This window comes from Calidris pugnax, unplaced genomic scaffold (genome assembly GCF_001431845.1).
Source record: "Calidris pugnax isolate Ruff unplaced genomic scaffold, ASM143184v1 scaffold116, whole genome shotgun sequence".
Classification (NCBI taxonomy): Eukaryota; Metazoa; Chordata; class Aves; order Charadriiformes; family Scolopacidae; genus Calidris; species Calidris pugnax.
The window spans coordinates 203,716-223,312 of NW_015090877.1; the positions used below are offsets into that span (position 1 = coordinate 203,716).

The window sequence follows — 19,597 nt, forward strand, 5'->3', positions numbered from 1 at the left end:
GAAGCAGCTCACCCTGCCATGTCTGCAAGGCAGCCCGGGCAGACCCACTTCTGCTCTGTGCTGTCAAATAGCTTGTGGTAGCCCTGAGGAGCTCATCAAAGCTCACTAGAAGGCAGGCTGAAGCCTCAGGGGGGTTCTGACATTTATACCGATCTAAGAAACAAAGTGTTTTCATCAACGGAGAAAAATGGGGGGTGAAATTGAGTCTGAGCATGCTGACTCTTCAGTCACTTCAGCCTGTTTGTAGCTACAGGGGGCTCTCCCCACTTGCAAGGCTCTGGAAGAGGTGAGCTGCGCTGGATCTGAGCTCCCTCTTGGCATCTGAGGAGGGACACACTCCTGCTGAGAGCGGGCGACAAGGTGGATGGCTTTGGCATCTCCCAGAGCCCTTGGTGAGGATGCTCTGTAACACCAGGACTCGGCAGGGCACAGACCTGCCAAGCTGGAGGTGCAGAGCAGCAGGAGTGGGGCCATGCAGAGGAGCAGAGCTGCCAGAGGTCATGGACCTTGGCCTCAGTGCCAAGGTGCCAGGGAGGTGCATGCCATGGGGAACAGGGCAGGTTGTCCCTGCCACCCTGCTGTTCTCCCAGCCTGCCTGCAATCTCAGCTCAGCATCACTGGTGCTGTCACCTAGGAAAAAATGCTTCTCATCCCATGCACAGACCAAGTCCCTGCAGACAGCACCCATCCAACTGTCCATCTCAGCACACGGCATTATGCTCATGGGGACAGCTGTCTTGCTGCTGCCCAGGCTTTCAATCTTCCTATACCTCAGCCATGCCCCTGTGCTTGGATTAGAGCAAATTGCACAGGGTGGTTCTCCTTCTTCCCAGAAATCACAATGTCATGTGGACTGGGACTGGGCACAACTCACCCTGCTGGGCTTCTTCATGAGAGTGGGAGCATGAGCAGGAGGACACTGCGGCTTCCTGCAGGGGCAATAAGGGAGTTGGAGAAACTCACCGTCTGACACATCTGTCACAGACACTGTCCACTCACACCCTTGGTGCCGCTCTGTCCAGCGTGGGATCAGACACAGCATCTCCCTCATGTTCCCTTGTGTCCCTTCTGAACCACCTGCAGCATCTGGAGAGCTATGGTAGGTACATGAACATGGTTGATGGAAGGTGGAGGAGTTGCTGGGTGGCTTCATAACTGCCCTTGACTGCAACAAAACTGTCTTGCTCCAAAGGAAGCTTAAAAAAGCCCCAGAATGTGGAAGGCATATGGTGTGGTCCAATACAGGCTCAGAAACACTTCAGGCTTTTGCCCCTTTTCTACCAGATGACATTGGACTTGTTACTGAGGGGTCTGGGCCCCCACCCCATGGGCCCGGGAGTGGAATGATGCAGGTTTTAGGTTAGATGTGATTTTTATGCAGGCTTATCCAAAATTCAGAGGGTTGAATGAAGTCTAGAAGAGGGAATCTAGGAGGAAACCTTCTCAGGGTTACAATGAAAAGCTCTGACTTGGATAAAGTACCTCCAAGGAGATGTCTGCAAAGCCCAGGCACACACTCATCTCCTGAGAAACAGTCTTAATCTGTCTGTGAATTTGGGCTGGGGAAGATAAATGTGTGGTTCCCAAATAGTCTCCAGGGCTGCTGTCTGGCTCCCAGTTTGAGGTCAGCCAGGGACCCATGCTGGCTGGGAGCTGCTGGAGAGAGAGGGGAGGAAAACGAGCATCTCAAAGAGGCTGCTTGGGCAGAGATTCCCGGGGTGACAGAGCCCACCCGAGGTCACTCCCGTGCCACCGAAGTGTCACCTTGCCCCAGTGAACTCTGCTGTTGTCTTCAGGCAGCTTCGTGACACACCTGGCCATTGTGCAACAGCTATGAAACAAAACTAAAACTAGCTCCCTCTCCTTACAGGGAAACAGCCGTCTGCCCCACGCCGCACCAGGAGGCTGCTGGGTGCCAGCACCCTGTGAGCAGCCGCGTCCCTCCTGGCAGGCAAGGTGCACACTGAGGGCTCCCTCCTCCGAGCTGACGTGGGCACAGAGGAAGGTCCTCATCCTCCTTCTCTGTCTTCCTGCCCCAAGCCCTGCCTTTCTGCTCTTCGTCCCTCACTCAGCTCTGTCACCAGGCAGCGTGCTTTTCCTCCGAGCCTCACCAAGGTGCAATGGCATCACTCCCTGAGCTGCAAGTGGGGACTGATGCCACCATCTCTCCTACCTGGCCTTTGCAGAGGGAGCTCGGATCAGCATTGTGGGTTCACTGGGGAGCAAGCTCATGTTATCGATCCTTCAGTTAACCAAACAATTAAAATGCTGGCAGTGCCTGGCTGGACAAGTTGCCTGTGCCCTGGCTTTGCTGGCATCCCCACATCTGGGCACAACACTGCACCCCTGTGCAAACTGGACACAGTGCAGCTCTTCTGGGAGCTTGTTCTCCACTAAGGATAACAGTTGGCTCGTTTTAGGTATGGGATGGTGGGCCAAGGCCAGAGCAGTCATGAACCCTGGGGTTGGTCCCCTGATCTTTCACAGATCCCCTTGTGTCCTTGCAACCAGAGCACCTGAAGCCGTTGGCAGCCCACAGCAGCCCTGCGTGATCCTCGGGCCATCACTGGGCTCAGACTGAGTCATTCTTCCTCTGAAGTTGGTGAGCTCCGCTAGCATCAGACCAGTGATCACTTTGAGGCACCAGTCCCTCTGCACGCAGGACAGACCTCAGGCATCCTGTAGAACCCTGGTCCTGTAGAGCTGAAATCCTCCTTTCCCCCTTGGAAATAGCCAAATGATGTTCAAAAATCATAGCATTATTGAGAGTCAAAGAGCAGCACCTGGCTGCAGAAGTAGTGTGGGAGAGCAGAGCAGCCTGGCACCTCTGCCAGCTCCTGCCACAGGGCCCTGGGCAAAGCTCTGTCAGCCGGAGGTTGGGACCTCAAGAGAAAGTGCCCAGCTGCTGGTGTGCCTCTGACTCCTGTGGCCTCTGCTGGTCAGCACTGTCACACACAGCGGCTCCACTGCAGGAGGGACAAAGGTGCCTCCACTTGGCTGAGCCAAATTATCTCTGGGCAGAGACTCCTCCTGCCCCAACATGGAGGGGTGTGGGCCAACAAGAGTCTCCACCAGCCCAGCTGTGGTGGCTGAGCACCGAGGAGCACTGAGGAGCACCAGGGCCAGCTGCGTACAATGTGATTTTGAGTGGAGCAGAAGCACCCCACCGCTGAAACCCATGTCAGGCAACGTCCTGCTTGCTCACCTGGAAGGGGCAGCATCTGAGCCCTGGGGCTCAGTTTCCCAGCACTGGCTCCAGGGGCATTAGCTCTCCAGCTCCCAGTGACGCAGCAAGAGGCCCACGTCCCCCTCAGTGTTCTGGGACATCAGCCCAGAGGCCCTTCTGGCTCGGGGAAGAGCAGGCACGGGGCCAGATGGAAACTGCAGTGGGGTCCCAGTGGGAAGTGGGAAGCTGCTGTTTGCTGTTTGCTGGCTGCAATGGAGTGAGGTGTCCTGGCCCCTGCCAATGCTTGTGCAGGAGAGGGACAGACTCCTTGAGCTCCCAGGTCTGGGGTAGCCCCACTTCTTTAAGCCTGGCATTGCTTCTCCATGGGCTGCCTACATGCCACAGGGCATGTCCCTCGAGGGGCCCTGGTCCCTACAGTCCCACAGTCATGGGAAAGGGGTGAGGCACAGGGAAAGATAACAGGTAGGGGAACAGGAGACTGGACAGAGGAGAGGTGGTGGGTATGGGGAGAGGCAATGGAAAGGAGGAAAGATGATGGGTGCGAGGGAGAGGTGATGGATATGGGGAGAAGTCATAGGTACAGGGGATCAGGGGCCTCACTTCTGTTCAAACCCCTGTCCCAGGAGGGAAGACAGTAGGAAAAGCAGCAAGAAACCTTGGTAGAACTGGGCCAGGAGATCTGACACCCTGATGTGGCCTGAGGCCAGCCAGACCTTCTTCTCACCCTCCCACCAAGGGCAGCCCTGTCACCCCTCCAGCCCCGGGCACATGGTCTATTGTTCGAGGGCATCCTGAGTCCAGGCTGAGTGTGCAGAAGACATGCCACATGGTGCCCAGTGCCAGACATCACCTCAGGCATCCTTAGTGCCGTCTGCTCAGGGGCAGCGGGTGGGAGATCTGGGGTGGGAAGAGCTGAGATGTTGGGAGATGCTGGGGGGATGTTGGAGTGATGCTGAGGGATGTTGGGGGGTGCTGGGGAGATGTTGGGAGTTGTTGGGGGAGCTGTCAGGGGATGCTGGGTGTGGAGGTTGGGGGGGATGTTGGGGGATGCTGAACTGCCTGGCCTGGGCGCTGGCACATCTCTGAGAGCTTGGCAGCCTCCCCGGGAGCGAGTGGGTGACCAGCAGAGGGCCTGGCTCTGCTGCTCCCCAGCGCGGCTTTTATTCTGTCCAGAGCTCTCTGGAGAGCCCAGAGCAGCGGCCGGAGCCAGACAGACCGGCTGCTTTTCCGGATCACTCCCTCGCTGCCTGCAGCCCCGAGGTCCCTGCGCTCGGGGCTGCTCTGTCTCCTGCCACACGCTTTCTCCAGCAGGTGCGGAGGTGACCATGCCTTCTCTGCTGCCACTTGTCCTCCTGCTGCCCATGCTCCTGGTGCCAGGGGCTGCAGCAATGCAAGGCAGGGCTGGGGAAGGCAGCACCCATCATGGCCAGGGTGCAGATAGAGCTAGGACTCTGCCGATGATTTCCTGGGACAGTCCAGAGGTCCAGCTGAAGAAGGAGAGGCTGCGCCGGGGGACAGAGGAGGACTCCAAGTCGGTGCAGCACTACGTGCCGGGGGTGCGGGTGGAGTTCCCACGGCCCCTCAACTCTGCCAGCCTGCACCCAACCAAGGCCCTGCTGCCATCCAGCACAGACCCATCTGAGCAACAACAAGGAGTCCCCACGGACAGCGAGGGGGCAGATCCCCGAGCCAACCTCACCACCGTGTCTGACAAGCGGTTGCAAATCCAGAACCCCTTGTACCCAGTGACAGAGAACTCCTACAGCGCCTATGCTGTGATGTTCCTGTCCCTCATCGTCTTTGCCGTGGGCATCATTGGAAACCTCTCCGTGATGTGCATTGTGTGGCACAACTACTACATGAAGAGTGCCTGGAACTCCATCCTGGCCAGCCTGGCTTTCTGGGACTTCCTCATTCTCTTTTTCTGCCTGCCTGTGGTCATATTCAACGAGATCACCAAGAAGAGGCTGTTGGGGGATGTGTCCTGTCGCATTGTGCCCTTCATGGAGGTAAGGGGCTGCACAGGGCTCTGGAGGGTTCAAGGACTTGTCTCCACTCTTCCCTTGTGTACTGGGGGCAGTTCATGCTGCCCATGGCCTGGCACAAGGATTGTGTGCCCCAGAGACCCCTATTGTAGGGCACAGCAAGGAGCTGAAGGACAATCCCAATATTGACCTTCCCTTTGCCCCTGCGCAGGGCTCTGCAGCCAGAAACAACACTGCCAGGGCTGGGGAGAGCCTATGAAACCCTCCTTTGTCCAGCCAGCATGTGGGTTTCTGTCCGTGGGGTCCCTCTCTCTGTCTGTCCCTGTCCCAGCCCGACAGCCCCCAGCCTGTAGGCTCAGCCCCACAGCATGCTGGCCTGGCACTGGCTGTGGTGGGCTGCTGAGGATGTCCCCAGGTCAAGAGGCTGCAGGTGGGGCAGTGCTGAGCAGCACTGCGGTGGGAGAGACCAGGGATTATGTTTGGGAATGTGAGATCTTTGCTTGTCCTCAAGCAATGTGTGATGGTTTGGCCACATTCAGGGTGAATTTGGGACCCACTGAGAAGGCTGCAAGGACTGTGGTGGCAGGGGAAGGCAGAATGACCAAAATCGCCCCAGATAGCATGGTTTTGCCTGGTTCTGCTCTTGCATTGAAAACAAACCCATATTTGTGGGGCATCTCTCCATCCTGCAGGGGTGGCTGGTATCAGGCTGCTTCCCTCCATGCCCGTGTACGACAGACAGACCCCGCCTGCCCAAGTGTGTTTTCTGGGGCTCCAGAACCCGGTTTATCAAAGAAAGGTGCAAACAAATGGTTGGAAGTGATCAGAGAAGGTTGGAAGAGCGCCAGGTCCCTGAAGACCCTCTCAGGCTTGGTCAGGCCAGACAGAGCTCAAAACCTGCCCACCCCACTGAGGTCCTACTCCCATGGCCAATGCCCCCGACAACTGAGGCCATGGCATGTCCCCAGGGGCTCCAGGGTTGCCACCCTCACTCTCCCCAAACCTGATCAGGCTGTGTGGGACCACTGGCATCTCTCAGCACCCTTGCCCATGCCAGCCGTGCTCGTCCCAGGGCTGTTACCATGCTGGGTTGGGACCTGGCCATCTCTCATCACCAGACTTGTCTGTGCCCATCACCAGGGCTCAAGCCTGCTCAGAGAAATAACAGCTGGAGGGGACAGAGAGCAGGCCTTGGCATTCAGACAGAGAAAGCTCGTGGCTGCAGGGAGCTCAGTCACTGCAAGCAAAGAAAGGGCCCTGAGACACTGACTTGTCCCATCACAATCCCCTCCCAAACATCCCTGTACCCAGTCCAGGTTCTGCTGGGACCCACAGGGCTCTTGGGTGCAGGACCTGGCTGCATCGCGCCCCCTTGGTGGCTAGACTGTCCTCTCCTGCTTCACCCAACAGCAGCTGTGGGTTGGGGTAACTCCAGCATGGGCTGGGGGGGTAGACGTGTGCTTGGATGGGCTGGCACACCCCCCACTAGCAGGGCTATGAGGTGAGCAGGTCTGATCCACCAGTGGTCCTGCTCTGTCCTGCAGCTCCATCACTCCTGGCACTGTGAGAGTCAGCTCCTAGGTGTCAGTGCCTTTGTGCAGAGTCTGCAGAGGTGTGGGGGCCCCTGGATGTTGACAGATGGCTTGGCTGTGCACACCCCCCAGCAGGGGACCCCAGCGATGCCGCCGGGTCTTTTGGGCACAGGCTTGGGGTGAGGACTCAGAGACGGGCAGGAATATTGACCCGTGTTTGCCCAGTCAGGCAGACTCAGTGCCCCGACTGGGGACGGGAAGGAAAGGGTGACCAGACCCCTTCCTGAGGAGGGTCTGCCATGGCTTGTCTCTGAGCTGCCCATGGGCTCCTTGACTATGTCCCTGTGTGGGATCCTTGGGGGTGGCACCTCCAGGTGCAGTGATTCAGCAGCACTGGGGTGTCCCTAAGACAGCTCAGTCCCCAAAGGAGGCAGGAAGGTTGATGGGGTGTTGGGGCATGGCACAACGCCGGGGAGAACGTGGTCCTGGTGTGGTCCACCCAGGGGACTATTCCCGCTCTGCCACCCCAGCTATCTGCTCCTGACTCTGGGCCCCAGAGCAAGGGCTGAAAGGGGCTTCAGGGCTTCTCTATTCACCTGGGACCCAGCACCATGGACCCTTCAGTCTGGGTGGGAGGGCATGGCCAGGCCAGAGCTAAATCCAAAGCAAAGAGTCAGCCATGAGAAAGGACTCAGTTTGCAGCCCAGTAGTTAATGGGGCTGCCTTTCTGTATGGGGCTGTGCAAGCATTCTGGGCTGCTGCATGAACTCTGTACATCTTCTGTCCTCCACTTTGTAGATAACCATATGTTTGTGGGGGTGGGGGGAGGAGGGAAAGGGGGACACAAAGCCATGTTTTTGGAGCAGAGCTCGCTACGTGGGCTCCTGGTGCCAGACAGTGTGCAGGGATGTGTCTGGGGTGACCAGTGGCACAGTGATAGGGCACTGGGGAAGGACGCTCTGCTGTGTCTAAATTACATGCTTGGACCAAGGGGACCAGGAGAGAGAGAAGAGCCCATGGGGTGGGAGTAGGGGGAGAGGAGAGGCAGTAGTGCAGCAGCACTGGAGGGACTGCAGGTGCTAACTGGGGAGCTGGGTGAGTGCAATGGGTGTGTTGGCTGTGGGCCAGAGCAAGGGTGCTGGTGGCTCTAGGCATTGGGTAGAGGAACTGGGACATGAGCAACGGTGTTGGGCAGTGGGGCTGGGTGCAGGATGGTGACACTGGGCTACTGCCCTGATGTGTCTGGGGTGCTGCTGCTGTGCGTAACTGAATGATGATGCTGGGTGTTTGGCATCAGTGCTGGTCATGGGCTCCTGTGCTCTGCATCAATGAAGGGGCTGACCCAGGACCACTGGAAAAGGCTGGGGGTTGTAGGACGATGGTGCCAGATGTGTTTAGGGCTGCTGCCCAGGCATCATACAGAGCCCTGCGTGATGGTTTCCTGAATGCTGGGAAGGTCCTTCAGTACAGGGTGATGTTTGGTGGCTTTGTGAGACCAGAAATGGCTACAGAGCTGGGGGGCACCAGCATGTGACTGCCATTTTCCTGGCCAAGGGCTGTGGGACTTGGCTCCAAGCAAAGCTGCAGCTCTGGAGCCAGGACCATGAATGCTGACTGTGACCCTCAGTGCCTTGCCAGCCCTCCCAGAGCCACCGCAATTCCCCTCTCTCCTTTGGCCTCTTCCCTTTGGCAAACAGGATGTTTTTCCTGCAGTTCTCAATGCAGCGGAAATTGCCCCAAGCTGATTTGTGAACACGTTTGTCCTGTCCGGGAAGCAGGCGGCAGCTCAGCAGAGCAGGGCAGGGGCAAGCCAACCTGGGACAGCTGGGGGACCTTGGGGACCTTGGGAACGTGCTGGTGGGTGCGATGGTCTGCTTTTCCTCTCCAAGAGCTAGCCAGAATAGAGGAAAAGCCTGAGGGAAAATCTTGCTATTCCCGCCCTGGCTGGATGGACAGACAGACATCCAGCAAAGCCTCTCCCTGCTGCAGAAAAGGGAGCTGGGCAGGGACAAATGGGTCAAGGGACATTTCTATCCACTGCCATTTCAGGAGTCACAGAAAACTGTCTCCAGCCCTGGGATGCAGCCACAGGCCGTGACTCCTCTAAAACCTTGGAGGGTCCTGGGCTGTGGTCTTGGGTAACCAGGGGTTTGCCACCAGCTTGGTAAAGCCAAGCCCTCCGTGATATTTCTGCAGCAAGACCCATTTGTTCTGCCTTCCCTCTCACCAGGTATCATCACTGGGAGTCACTACCTTCAGCCTCTGTGCCCTGGGCATTGACAGGTTCCATGCGGCCACCAGCCCCCAGGCCAGTGCCCGGCCCATCGAGCAGTGCCAGTCCATCATCGCCAAGCTGGCCGTCATTTGGGTGGGCTCCATGACGCTGTCAGTACCAGAGATCCTGCTCTGGCAGCTGGCACAGGACACATCGCCTGTGTCTGGTATGGTGACAGAGTATTGCACCATGAAGCCCTCATCCAACCTGCCCGAGTCTGTCTACTCACTGGTGCTCACCTACCAAAATGCTCGGATGTGGTGGTACTTTGGTTGCTACTTCTGCTTGCCCATTCTCTTCACTGTGAGCTGCCAGCTGGTGACACGGAGGATCAGCGGCACTGAGAAGAAGACTGAGTGCCGAGGGACCAAGCACAGCCAGTGCGAGAGTAACTTGAACTGCACCATCATCGGGTTGACCATTATCTATGGGCTCTGCACCACTCCTGAGAATGTCTGCAACATCGTGGTGGCCTACATGTCCCCTGAGATGTCCAAGCAGACCTTGGACCTCCTCAACCTCATCAATCAGTTCTTCCTATTCTTCAAGTGCTCGGTGACGCCCGTCTTGCTCCTGTGCCTCTGCAGACCCCTGGGCCAGGCCTTCATGGACTGCTGCTGCTGCTGCTGTGAGGGATGCAGCCCCGATGCCGCTTCCAGCGAGGGCAGCGCTGACAGCAAGCTCAAAACAGAGATGTCCTCCTCCATCTTCTTTGACAAGCCCCGGGAGTCCCCTCCACCCCTTCTGGCCCTCGGCACACCTTGCTAAGTGCCACCAGGGAGCTGTAGAGATCAATCCACCGCCTCCTCCCAAGACCAAATGTTTTGCCATTAGTGCCCATATCTGGACGTGGAGCAAGCAGAAGAGACAGCTCAGGGGGCTATACCATGGGTTTCAAACCCCACATTGGGCAAGTGGGGCTTGAAACCCCAGTCCCCACGGCTGCACTGGCGGCCTTCTTGCCTCTGCCCAAAGGCCAGCAAGGACATCAGCACCTCCCGTCCTGGCTGCTCGACCAGGCTCAGAGGGGTTGCTGCTCTGGAGATGGAGTTGTGCTGGAAAGGTCCCATCTGAAATTAGAGAGGGTCTCCATGGTGGCTTGCAGAGGACACAGCAAACACAAACTGCCCTCGTCCTGTCCCGTCCCCTCCTGCTAGCCCCCTCCCACAGTAGGAGAAGGTCCCAGTGACCATATCCCACCAGGTCCAAGCAGTGCCCTGTAAGAGCTCAATAAACCAGTAACCTAGAGCACGTTGCACATGCTCTCTGCTGCCGAGCACAGATCTGGAGAGCCAGCGCTTGGATGGCTCTTCCCTAAAACCTGGGGGCTGTGGGGTGGGCACGGGCAGTGGGGGGACAGGAAAGCAGTCACGACAGGTCACACCGCACCAAAGGGCAATGGGGAAAGGCCCCTCTACCCCCTCCCTCTGGGGTGAAGGTGGTGCCAAGCCAGCCCCTGGGAGCGTCCCCTCCAAAGCACCAGGCTTGGGGTGGTTCGCAGAACTCGAACTGGTCCCAGTAAAGCCCAGCCAGCACAGCACTGGGCTGAAGCACTCTGCAGCCTGCAAGGCAGCCAGTTCCTCACCACACTGTACAGCACCAAGGTGCTGCTGCTGCACAGTGCAGGGGGGGGCATGTGGGACCACCATCCCCAGCACCCCTTGGGGACCCAAGGGGGTGAGCGCATCTTATCCCCTGTGCAGAGCTGCTGACCTTCATCCACCTGCCTGTCATGGGGACAAAATTACACCAGAAGGATGGTTTGAGGGCATCAGGATTTCCAAGCCCCACATCCACCCTCTGCCCAAGACTCCTGCACCCAGGGACGGCCCTGAGGAGCAGGCGGGGTGGTGGGATCGGGCTGAGGACAGGCTGGCTGCACCAGCCCTGTCCACCGGAGCTGTTAAAGCTCCTTGTCCTGCTGCTGGCACCCATCCCAGCCTGCGAAATGCCAGGGTGAGGGAGATGGTTGCTATGGCCGGGTGAATGCGAGGGGCTCACTGTGGGCTTTGTGCGGCATCAACACCCACCAGGCTTTGCTTTCGCAGCCCTGTTTCCAGGGAAACAAAAGCCCCAGTTTTCTTCTGAGAGCACAGAACTGGGTTTTTCCTTTCCTTCTCCCCAACCCCCCTGCCAGTCCTGGGCCCCACCGTTTGGGATCAGCCAGGCAGAAGAGGGGGTCTCATCCTGGCAAGGGATGACAGGGGGTTGCAGTGCCCAGGCTGCCCACCTTCCCTTGACATCCTTGCACACCCGTGGGGCAAGCGGGGTCCCCGGGCAGGGGTTCGGTGGCAGTGGGAGGGTGGGAGCGGGGGGCAGCTCTCATGTGCCTGGTCCGTGCTGCTCCATCCTGAGCCCGGGCCAAGGGCAAACAAAGGCAGGCTTGTTGCTGCGGCCCCACGGGGCTGGGTGCGTGGGGAGGAGAGCTGGGGGGGCAGGGAGGGCACAGGCAGCACCATCAAAGGCTGTGGGCAACATATGGCCCCGCTGCAGGCCGACTACCCATGGGCTGGGGCTCTCCACCGGTGGTCCCAGCCCCAGTGCCCAGGGATCCCGGCAGGCTGCCGCAAGGCAGACAGCACAACCCTGGGGGGGGTCAGTGCAGTGGCCGCTGCCCAGAGGACATGGGGCAGGGTTGGCCCCCACAGGCCCCAGAAGGGGGCTGGTGTGGGTGAGGGTGCAGGAGCCCTGCAGCAGCCCCGCGCCAAACACAGCATTGGAGCAGGTCCCTGTGCAGCCCTGGGACACGATGTGGGGGTCGAGGAAGGTCTGGCAGCGGGCGATGGCCACAGCTGGAGGTTTCCAAGCTCATCTTTGCACCCAGACCAAGACAATGAGGCATCCAGAGCAGTCAGAGCCGGCTATGACACCTCTTGGGTGAGCACGACCACGCAGGTGTCCAGTGCTTCCTAGGGGACAGGGACCCTCGCCATACGCTCAGCACCGAGGAGGGACAGGTGGCAGCGATGGCAAGGCAGTAATGTGACTGCAACCACACCCCCCAACGCAAAATTGTTAATTTATTATTATTAGGAGGCAAAAAAATTGTACAGTTACAAGAATCATTTCCCAACAGAGGTCATATCTGAGCCAAAATATCTCTTAAAAAAAAAAGGGGGGGGGGATAGGGGGTGACAACACTTTACAAGTCATTAAATAAAAAAAAAAAAGGAAACCTCTCTTTGTGCAATTCTGCAAAAACGAGAACAGAAGAGAAACCCCAGCCTTACTGCCCCAGAGTTGAGCAGGGGAAGGGGCAGCAAGAGGGGGCCCGCAACCCCCGCCCCTGGGCCACTGCCACCCTCTCCCGAGCCGTGAGCTGGGGACAGGCCGCTGTCCCCGCTGTGCTGACCCTGACCCCACCATGCACCCGCCCTCCCGATGCCAGCGCAACCCCCCCAGCCCAGCTAAGTCCCCCTCCCCAGACTGGTTCCCAACAACCTGGCCAGGCCCCTAGGCTGTGCCTGCAGACACTCAGTAACTCATCACATGGCACAGCCTTCCTGACCTCACCCAAATTTCCTCTTGCCCTCTCCCCACCTGCAAGACAAGGACCCAACCACTTTTCCCCCCAGCCCCACCGCTCCACACGTCCCCCCCCAGCCAGGGCAGCAGAGCTGGGGGCCGGCACGGGGCGCAGGGCACGCGTAGCAGGGCAAGCAGAGCGTGCCCCTGCCTGATGGGCAGCTCTGCAGGAGCACAGGGTGCTCACAGCCCCCTCCGCATGTCTCCCCAGCCCCCCTGTGCCATGTCCTCAGCTGGGGCAGAGCCAGCAGCCCCCAGCCAGGAGCAGGCAATACCTTTTGGCACATGGGGAGCCAGCGTGGCCCCCCCAAGAGACTAACTGGGGCCGAACACCTCTGGCGACAGCTGAGGCAGGCATGGGGGCCACTGGCATCACTGCCCCCCCTCACTGGCACTGGCACCTCGGATGGCAGCCTCAGCACAGCAGAGCAGCAGGACTGGGCAGCAGGGCAGGATTCGGCCCAGGCAAGGGGACTGGGGGCACACGGGGCAGTGGGACAAATGGCCCGGGGCAGTGAGGGGTTGGGGCCCTGCCATGGCAGCTGGAGGTGATGGGGGAGGGAAGCTGATGGTAGCAGGTCATGACTAATCCTTGTCACCCCAAAAAGGTGAGGAGCACAGGGGGGCAGCATCACCTCCCCCCAACACCCTGCCCATGGGGCTGAAGCCCAAGAAAGGGCAAGGTGGGCATGGTCCCAATCCCCCCAGGATGCTCCTGGCCTGGGGAAACAGGCAGGACGCCTGGGGAAGGGATGAGGGAGCCCCAGGGTACCTGCCCACAGGCCTGCACAGCCCCATCCCCAAGGGGCTACCTTCTGCCATCACCCTCATCTTCCGTCCCAGCGCTGGCCCTCAGCCAGCCTTGGGGAGCCCCCAGGCTTCCTACCGCTCACAGGGCCCAGTTTAGTAACAGCGCTATCACTTAAATTAAAAAATTAAAATATATATACATATATATATACTGTATACACAGACAACAACAGAATAGTGCCAAAATGGGAGGAAGATACAGAGAGAGGAGAGGAGGGCAGAGTCGGACATTTTCTTTACAATAAAAACAAAGGCTCCACCTCAATGCAAGTGGAGTCTGGGGTCCCCTAAAAATACCCATCTAGAGAGAGAGCTGGAGGGACAGAGCAGGAGAAAGAAGGGGCATGGGCTTGTACAATGGCATCTTCCCGATCCGGGCTGCGGTCCACAGGATCTCAGCTTCTCCTAGACTTTGAGTGCTGGATAAGCCACTGTAGGGTGATGTCTGTGGAGGCAAGGGGACACTTACAGCCTCTCCCTCTGGCTGTCATCCCCTCTTGTACTTGGGCAAACAGGATGGGCACGGGCTGCCCCCTGAGTGCCACACCCCCAGCCTCAGTACTCACCGATGTTGTCCTTTTCTTTGCAGGAGATGGAGTAGCAACAAATCTCTCGGTCCTGGATGGCGGAGAGGTTCCTGCAGGAGAGGAGCGAGCTCTGGCTGCAGACCCCCAGGGCTACACACTGGTGGCGACAGCAGGCGCCTCCTGGCAGCCTTTTTTAAGGGTCCGTTTGGACCCTAACTCTGAGACAGGAGCACTTTGCAGGGGCAACATCTCCCCAGGCTCCTGGGGACCTCCACGTGGGTTGGGCGAGGACATCAGCGCACTGTGCCCACGACTGATGGCCACGTGTGGTTTGTGGGGGTGACAGGATGGGACAGGAGGGAGTCGACCCCAAGGAGAGCCTGGTGACGAAATCACACAGCTTCCCTCCCTACACCTGGGCTGCACGGCCCTGAGGCGAGACGGGGCAGGCAGGGTTTGGCACAGGGCTGGCAGGACAGAAACTGCATAGGTGCTCACCACAAGACCCCCGAGGGGTGGCCGGGGGGGAGCAGAGATGCTGCAAGTCAGCGCAGCATCCCAGATCTCCGGCTGCAGGGGAGGGAACCGCTGCCAGCAGCGTGGAGGTGGGCAGGAGGCAGCACTGGCTGCGAGGAGGCCTTGCATCGACACGGCAAGTGCAAGTAAGGGAGAGGTACATGGTGGTGTCACCCACTGGAGCAGGATCCAACCTCCAAGCACGGAGGGCTGCCAGGGGTGCAGGACAGAGCTGCTCTCCAGAGGGTGACAGGAGCGGCACCACACGGAGCGCAGCTCCACCACCCAGCGCCGTGCCAGGCCCCAACGCCACCGTGTGGCACATGAGACCCAGCCCTGGCACTGGTGGCCACGGGTCCCAGCTCCTCCCCATCTCCGCCAGCCACTGCCTCAGGATGCCCCCTTCACCCATTCTGCCAGCCCACCCCAGGTACCGTGATGCCAACCCTGGCTGGGGAAGGAGCAGCAGCAGAGCACAGCAGGGTGACCCTGCTGGCAGGGACGTGACAGGAACAGGGGGGTCACACTGTGTCACACTGCAGCTGCTCAGGCCACCAGCAAACTTACATCTTCTCAATGAGCTCCTTCTCATCCAAGGCACCGGGCAGGTCTCGCTTGTTCCCCAGGACTAGGACCTGCAGGAGAGGAGAGGGGTCACCTGAAGCTTCTGGCCACCACACCAGGCAGGAACCTGCTTCTGTCACCCAGAAGCACACCCTGCTTGAGATGCAAGACAATCCTGGCTACTTCACCAGGGTGTGCACAGATGAAGAAAATCCCTTCAGTGGGCAAGCAGGGGGCACTTAATTAACAGCCTTAATTAGCCCATACACAGCATCTCCTGTGTACTCTCTAGTCCCAGTGAGAAGCTGGGCCCATAGCACATCCTTCCTGAAAGGCACCAGCTTCTCTTATGCCATCTAGGACGTTCTCCCAGGAGCCTCTTGCTGTCTTTGAGGAAAAAATCAAGTGAAATTGCTAAACCCGACATTATCAGGAAGGAGTGAGATGCAGATGCCATGCAGAACCTGCCCTCCACAGGCAGCCAGCCCAAAAAAGCAACGGCTGTTTGCATCATGCACTGTTCTCTCCTTATTTCAAGGCTTTTCACATCCACAAAGGCATCCTCAGACTAGGCAAGGAAAATAATCACCCGGCAGGATTCGTTCATGCCTCCGGAGTGTGCCATGCGACTGTCATCTGACAAGGACAGCACTGAGGCTGCAGCCGCCTTCCCGGGGTGAGCCGGGGCCTCTACAGCAGCACAGTAACGCAGCATGCCCCAATTTAAATTTGGAGATTTGCTCTCAGAAAAGAGCACTCAGAAGGGCTCCACATGCAGTACATTATGTTGGGAGCTTAATTTAGTTGGCCGCGAATGTTTGGGGTCTGAGCAAGATCCCCGATTAGCTCTTTTCAAAGGGTGCTGATTTTGGATGCTCCATGAGCATCCCACCCTAGCTCATGCAGCATTCCCCATGCCACCTCCTGTGAATGCCACAGCCCAGCAGCCACTCTTCTAGAAGATGAGACCTTAATGTCCCACCATAAATAAGGTGTAAATTAATGCGAGAGGACAGATCTCACAAATTGAGGGGTTTTTTTTGGTCTGTTCTCAAGCTCAAGCTCTGGTTGGCCCAGCCCTGGGCTAGAAAGCATCATTGCCCCAGCTCCTGCTGAAGTGCAAGGGGGAAGGAGACACCCCCCTCCAAGGAAGGTGCTTCCCCACCTCAAATCTGCTCTGCAAGGCAGCAGAGCCCGGGGACTGTGAGCAGCTGGGGAGGACCTATCCAGACAACAGCTCACCGGGATGCCCTGGAGCTGCGGCTTGTCGAGCAGGTTGTGGAGTTCATTCTTGGAGGCCTCTATCTTCTCCTGGTCGGCAGCGTCCACCATGTACCTGCGAGGGAAGGGACACCCCTGAGCACAGGCACCAAAGTCCCCATGCCCCAGTGCTGTGCTGAGGTGCATGCCACCACCAAACCTTGCTCGTGCAGCAGCTGCATTGCTCCCACCACCTTCTGGGCCAGTACATGAAGGTGATAGATAACGGGATCCTTCCCCTAGGATGCCTCTTCCCAAGGAAGGTTGTGGGGCTGAAAGCCCCTCGTGTTTCCCAGGGAAAACCTCCCTGTCCCTATCTCCACAGGGCTCCACCCCCATTGACAGCAGGGACACGGCGGGAAAGGAAAGCCCAGGTACTGCCAGCAAAGAAGCAAGCTGCAAAACATGTTGTCCCCAAGTGCCCAAGTAAGGGTCATCACAGAATCACAGAAAGGCAGGGGTTGGAAGGGACCCTCGGAGATCATCTAGTCCAACAACCTGCCAAAGCAGCGTCACCTTGTGTGCACATGGCAGCTCCTTATGGAGACACCCAGAACAGAGGACAACAAGATGTCGACCCAAGATCCTGGCAGGCAGAAGGACCTGTTCATCCTCTCTAAGGGAGCAATCCTGGGCATGGGACATGGAGCAAAGGGCACATGAAGCCAGCAGTTAGCAATGCTTGCTCTGAACTGACAGGAGAGATTTAGGGAAGGATTTAGATCTTAAAGGTGGGCACTCATCCTGCAAAGAACATAACTGAAGCCAAAACTGGGGAGAGGAACTGATCAAATCAGCCTCTATTTTAAAGATCCAGAAGCTGGGAGAGAAGTGAGAAACACCATCAAGCTTCACCAGGCCTTGTGGGGTTTATTAAATATAGGAAAAGACCCTTTAGCTACAGAAATACTGAACACAGAAAAATCTGTATGGCTGTACCAAGAGGGAGAAGGAAAAATACCACCCAGGCACTGCCCTGAGCCTTCGGCACTCTAGACAGGGTGGGAGAGCTGAAGGCAACATAAGAGGGATGTGACACAGCTCAAGGTGAGGAAGGCAGACTGGACCATGACCTGATGGCCACAGGTCCTTTCATTTCCTCTCAAACAGAAAGCCCACTTTGGAAAAATGACGAAATTATAGGAGCGGTAAAGGAGCGGAAAAAACAGATTTTTCATTTCCAGCAAAGCTCACTGTAATAAAAAGTGTCAATGACATGTCCCATCATGGTGACAATCAGCAAGGGTTGTCCCAACAAGCAGGTCAAGTGGTCCCTCACTCTTCATCAACACTTGGGAGGAGCAGTACAGAAACCCAGCCGTTCAAAGTCTCAGGGCACTGTCAGATGGTGAAGATCACATAAATCTGATTTTCTGAGGGAGCTGGGGGTGTTCAGTCTGGAGAAGAGGAGGCTGAGAGGAGACCTTATCGCGCTTTGTAACTACCTGAAGGGGGGTGTAGAGAGGCGGGGGTTGGTCCTGTCTCCCAAGTCACAGGCAATAGGACAAGGGGAAATGGCCTCAAGTTGTGCCACAGGAGGTTTAGATTGGATATTAGGAAACATTTCTTCACCGAAAGGGTTATCAAGCATTGGAATGGGCTGCCCAGGGAAGTGGTTGAGGCACCATCCCTGTTGTCAAAAGACGGGTAGACATGGTCCTCAGGAATATGGTTTAGTAATTTTTATTACCTATTTCTTATTTATTTTTTGTCAGAGTTAGGTTGATGGTTGGACTAGATGATCTTTAAGGTCCCTTCCAACCCAGACAATTCTATGATTCTATGATTCTAACTGGATTTAAGCAACACCAATGTGGTTTTCTAGGGTAAATTCTTGTCCTTAGGAGCAGGCAGCCTGGTCTTGCTGGCAGTCAGCAGCAGGCATTGCAGTGAAGGCACTGGCAGCTTCCAGGGCTCAGCACTGCCCAGCACCCTTGTGTGGGGTGACGGGACCATGCCCCTACCCGCTGGCGGGGCTCAGCATTGGCACGTGGGTGACTAAGTGGACCTGCTTCTCTAGGTGGACCTGCTTTGGCAGGGAGTTGGACTAGATGATCTCCAGACCCCCTTGTGATTCCGTGGTGGGGTTCTCAGCTCCCAGTGATACTCACACGATGGCACTCACTCCGCGGCAGTACCGTTCCCACATGCTGCGAAACCGTGGCTGGCCACCGATGTCCCAGAGCTGTGGCAGGGAGAAGGCAGTGTTACCCCACTGTCCTGTCCATGACCCTTCCCCACACGACCACACCATGAGCACCTTGTGTGCACCAAACCCACCTCAACCCCTCCTCTTCGGCTCAAACCAAGCAAGGAGGCTTGTGACTCAACAAAGACAGACATTTCAAGAAGGACAGCTGGAGGGTGTTGAGCACCTCCCGTGATGTGCCTTGGCTGGCACAGGAGGAACCCCTGGCCCAAGCTGGGGGGCTCCTCCCCATGCCCACCACACCTACTGGCCTTTCACTGGTGCATTTGCCATTTCAAAACACTCAGCATGGTCTCCAAAATGTTTCTGCAGCAGGCAGAGATCCCCAGTCAGCTTTTCAAGCCCTTCCTACTGATATTTCCCAGTCCAACCTGGAGCCTTTGAAAGACCCAGGTGGGGTAGAACCCTCTTCTCCCTTTGCTCTTGAGGCAGAGACCACCACTGCAAGCCATGACCTGTTTTACCTGGCGCTCCCACTTTCAGCAAGGTGACATCCATGAGTCCTTGCCAGCAAGCCAGAGGTATAGGAAAACCTCCAGCTTTGCAGCCTGGACTGGCTCTTACTGTGGAGGTCTGGATCTCCTACATCCTTTCCTACCACCCTCTCTGGGGGGTACCTGCAGAAACCTAGCAGGGCAGATCTTCCCAACTGCAGCTGGGGCTGCTGACATCTTTCAGCCTCCAGTAGAAGTCCCATCAGTCTCCCTTCACCCCACCTTTCACCCCAAGAGCCCACATCGGCGATAACATCCGCACTTTACCTTTATGGTAACGTTCCCCTTGGTGATCTTCCTCATGTTGAAGCCTACTGTCGGGATCATGTCTTCATTGAACTGTCCTGACTGCAAGGAACAAGGTGAAACAGTGTTAGGAGGCATGGGAACTCCACCAGCCTGCCCTGAGCAGGGCAGCGAGGCTGCCTGAAATAACCCCAAACACTCTGTCAGCCCTGCAGCAGGCACAGCGCGACCCTCCTCCTGCTCCACATCAGGAGCAAAATTAGAGCCAAGGAGATAAAATGCCCGCAGGAGGGAAATGCTGCTGAGGCTGCTGTAGCTGCATGGGGTGCAGGGTGCCATGGGTGCTCCAGGGAAGCCTCCAGCACCAGCCCTGCTGCCATCTCGGTGGGGTGGCAGAGGCTCACCCAACCCATCCCTTTCCAGGTGGGATTCCCAAACCCTTTGCGCGAGGATGCAGAGACCTTTGC

At 57.5% G+C, this 19,597-nt stretch overlaps 2 protein-coding genes across 2 annotated transcripts; one reads left to right on the forward strand and one right to left on the reverse strand.

The window, feature by feature from the left end:
- Positions 1 to 4,365: 4,365 nt before the first annotated feature.
- GPR37L1 (G protein-coupled receptor 37 like 1) lies at positions 4,366 to 10,227 on the forward strand. The gene is made up of 2 exons (XM_014946339.1): positions 4,366 to 5,196; positions 8,935 to 10,227. Exons 1-2 carry the CDS (start codon positions 4,513 to 4,515, stop codon positions 9,745 to 9,747), a joined length of 1,497 nt encoding a protein of 498 aa, XP_014801825.1. The 5' UTR covers positions 4,366 to 4,512; the 3' UTR covers positions 9,748 to 10,227.
- Positions 10,228 to 11,980: 1,753 nt separating this feature from the next.
- Positions 11,981 to 19,303, reverse strand: ARL8A (ADP ribosylation factor like GTPase 8A). The gene is made up of 6 exons (XM_014946340.1): positions 19,152 to 19,303; positions 18,293 to 18,366; positions 16,164 to 16,257; positions 14,925 to 14,992; positions 13,881 to 13,951; positions 11,981 to 13,759 (listed from the first exon to the last, which is right to left on the reverse strand). Exons 1-6 carry the CDS (start codon positions 19,266 to 19,268, stop codon positions 13,710 to 13,712), a joined length of 474 nt encoding a protein of 157 aa, XP_014801826.1. The 5' UTR covers positions 19,269 to 19,303; the 3' UTR covers positions 11,981 to 13,709.
- Positions 19,304 to 19,597: the final 294 nt, after the last annotated feature.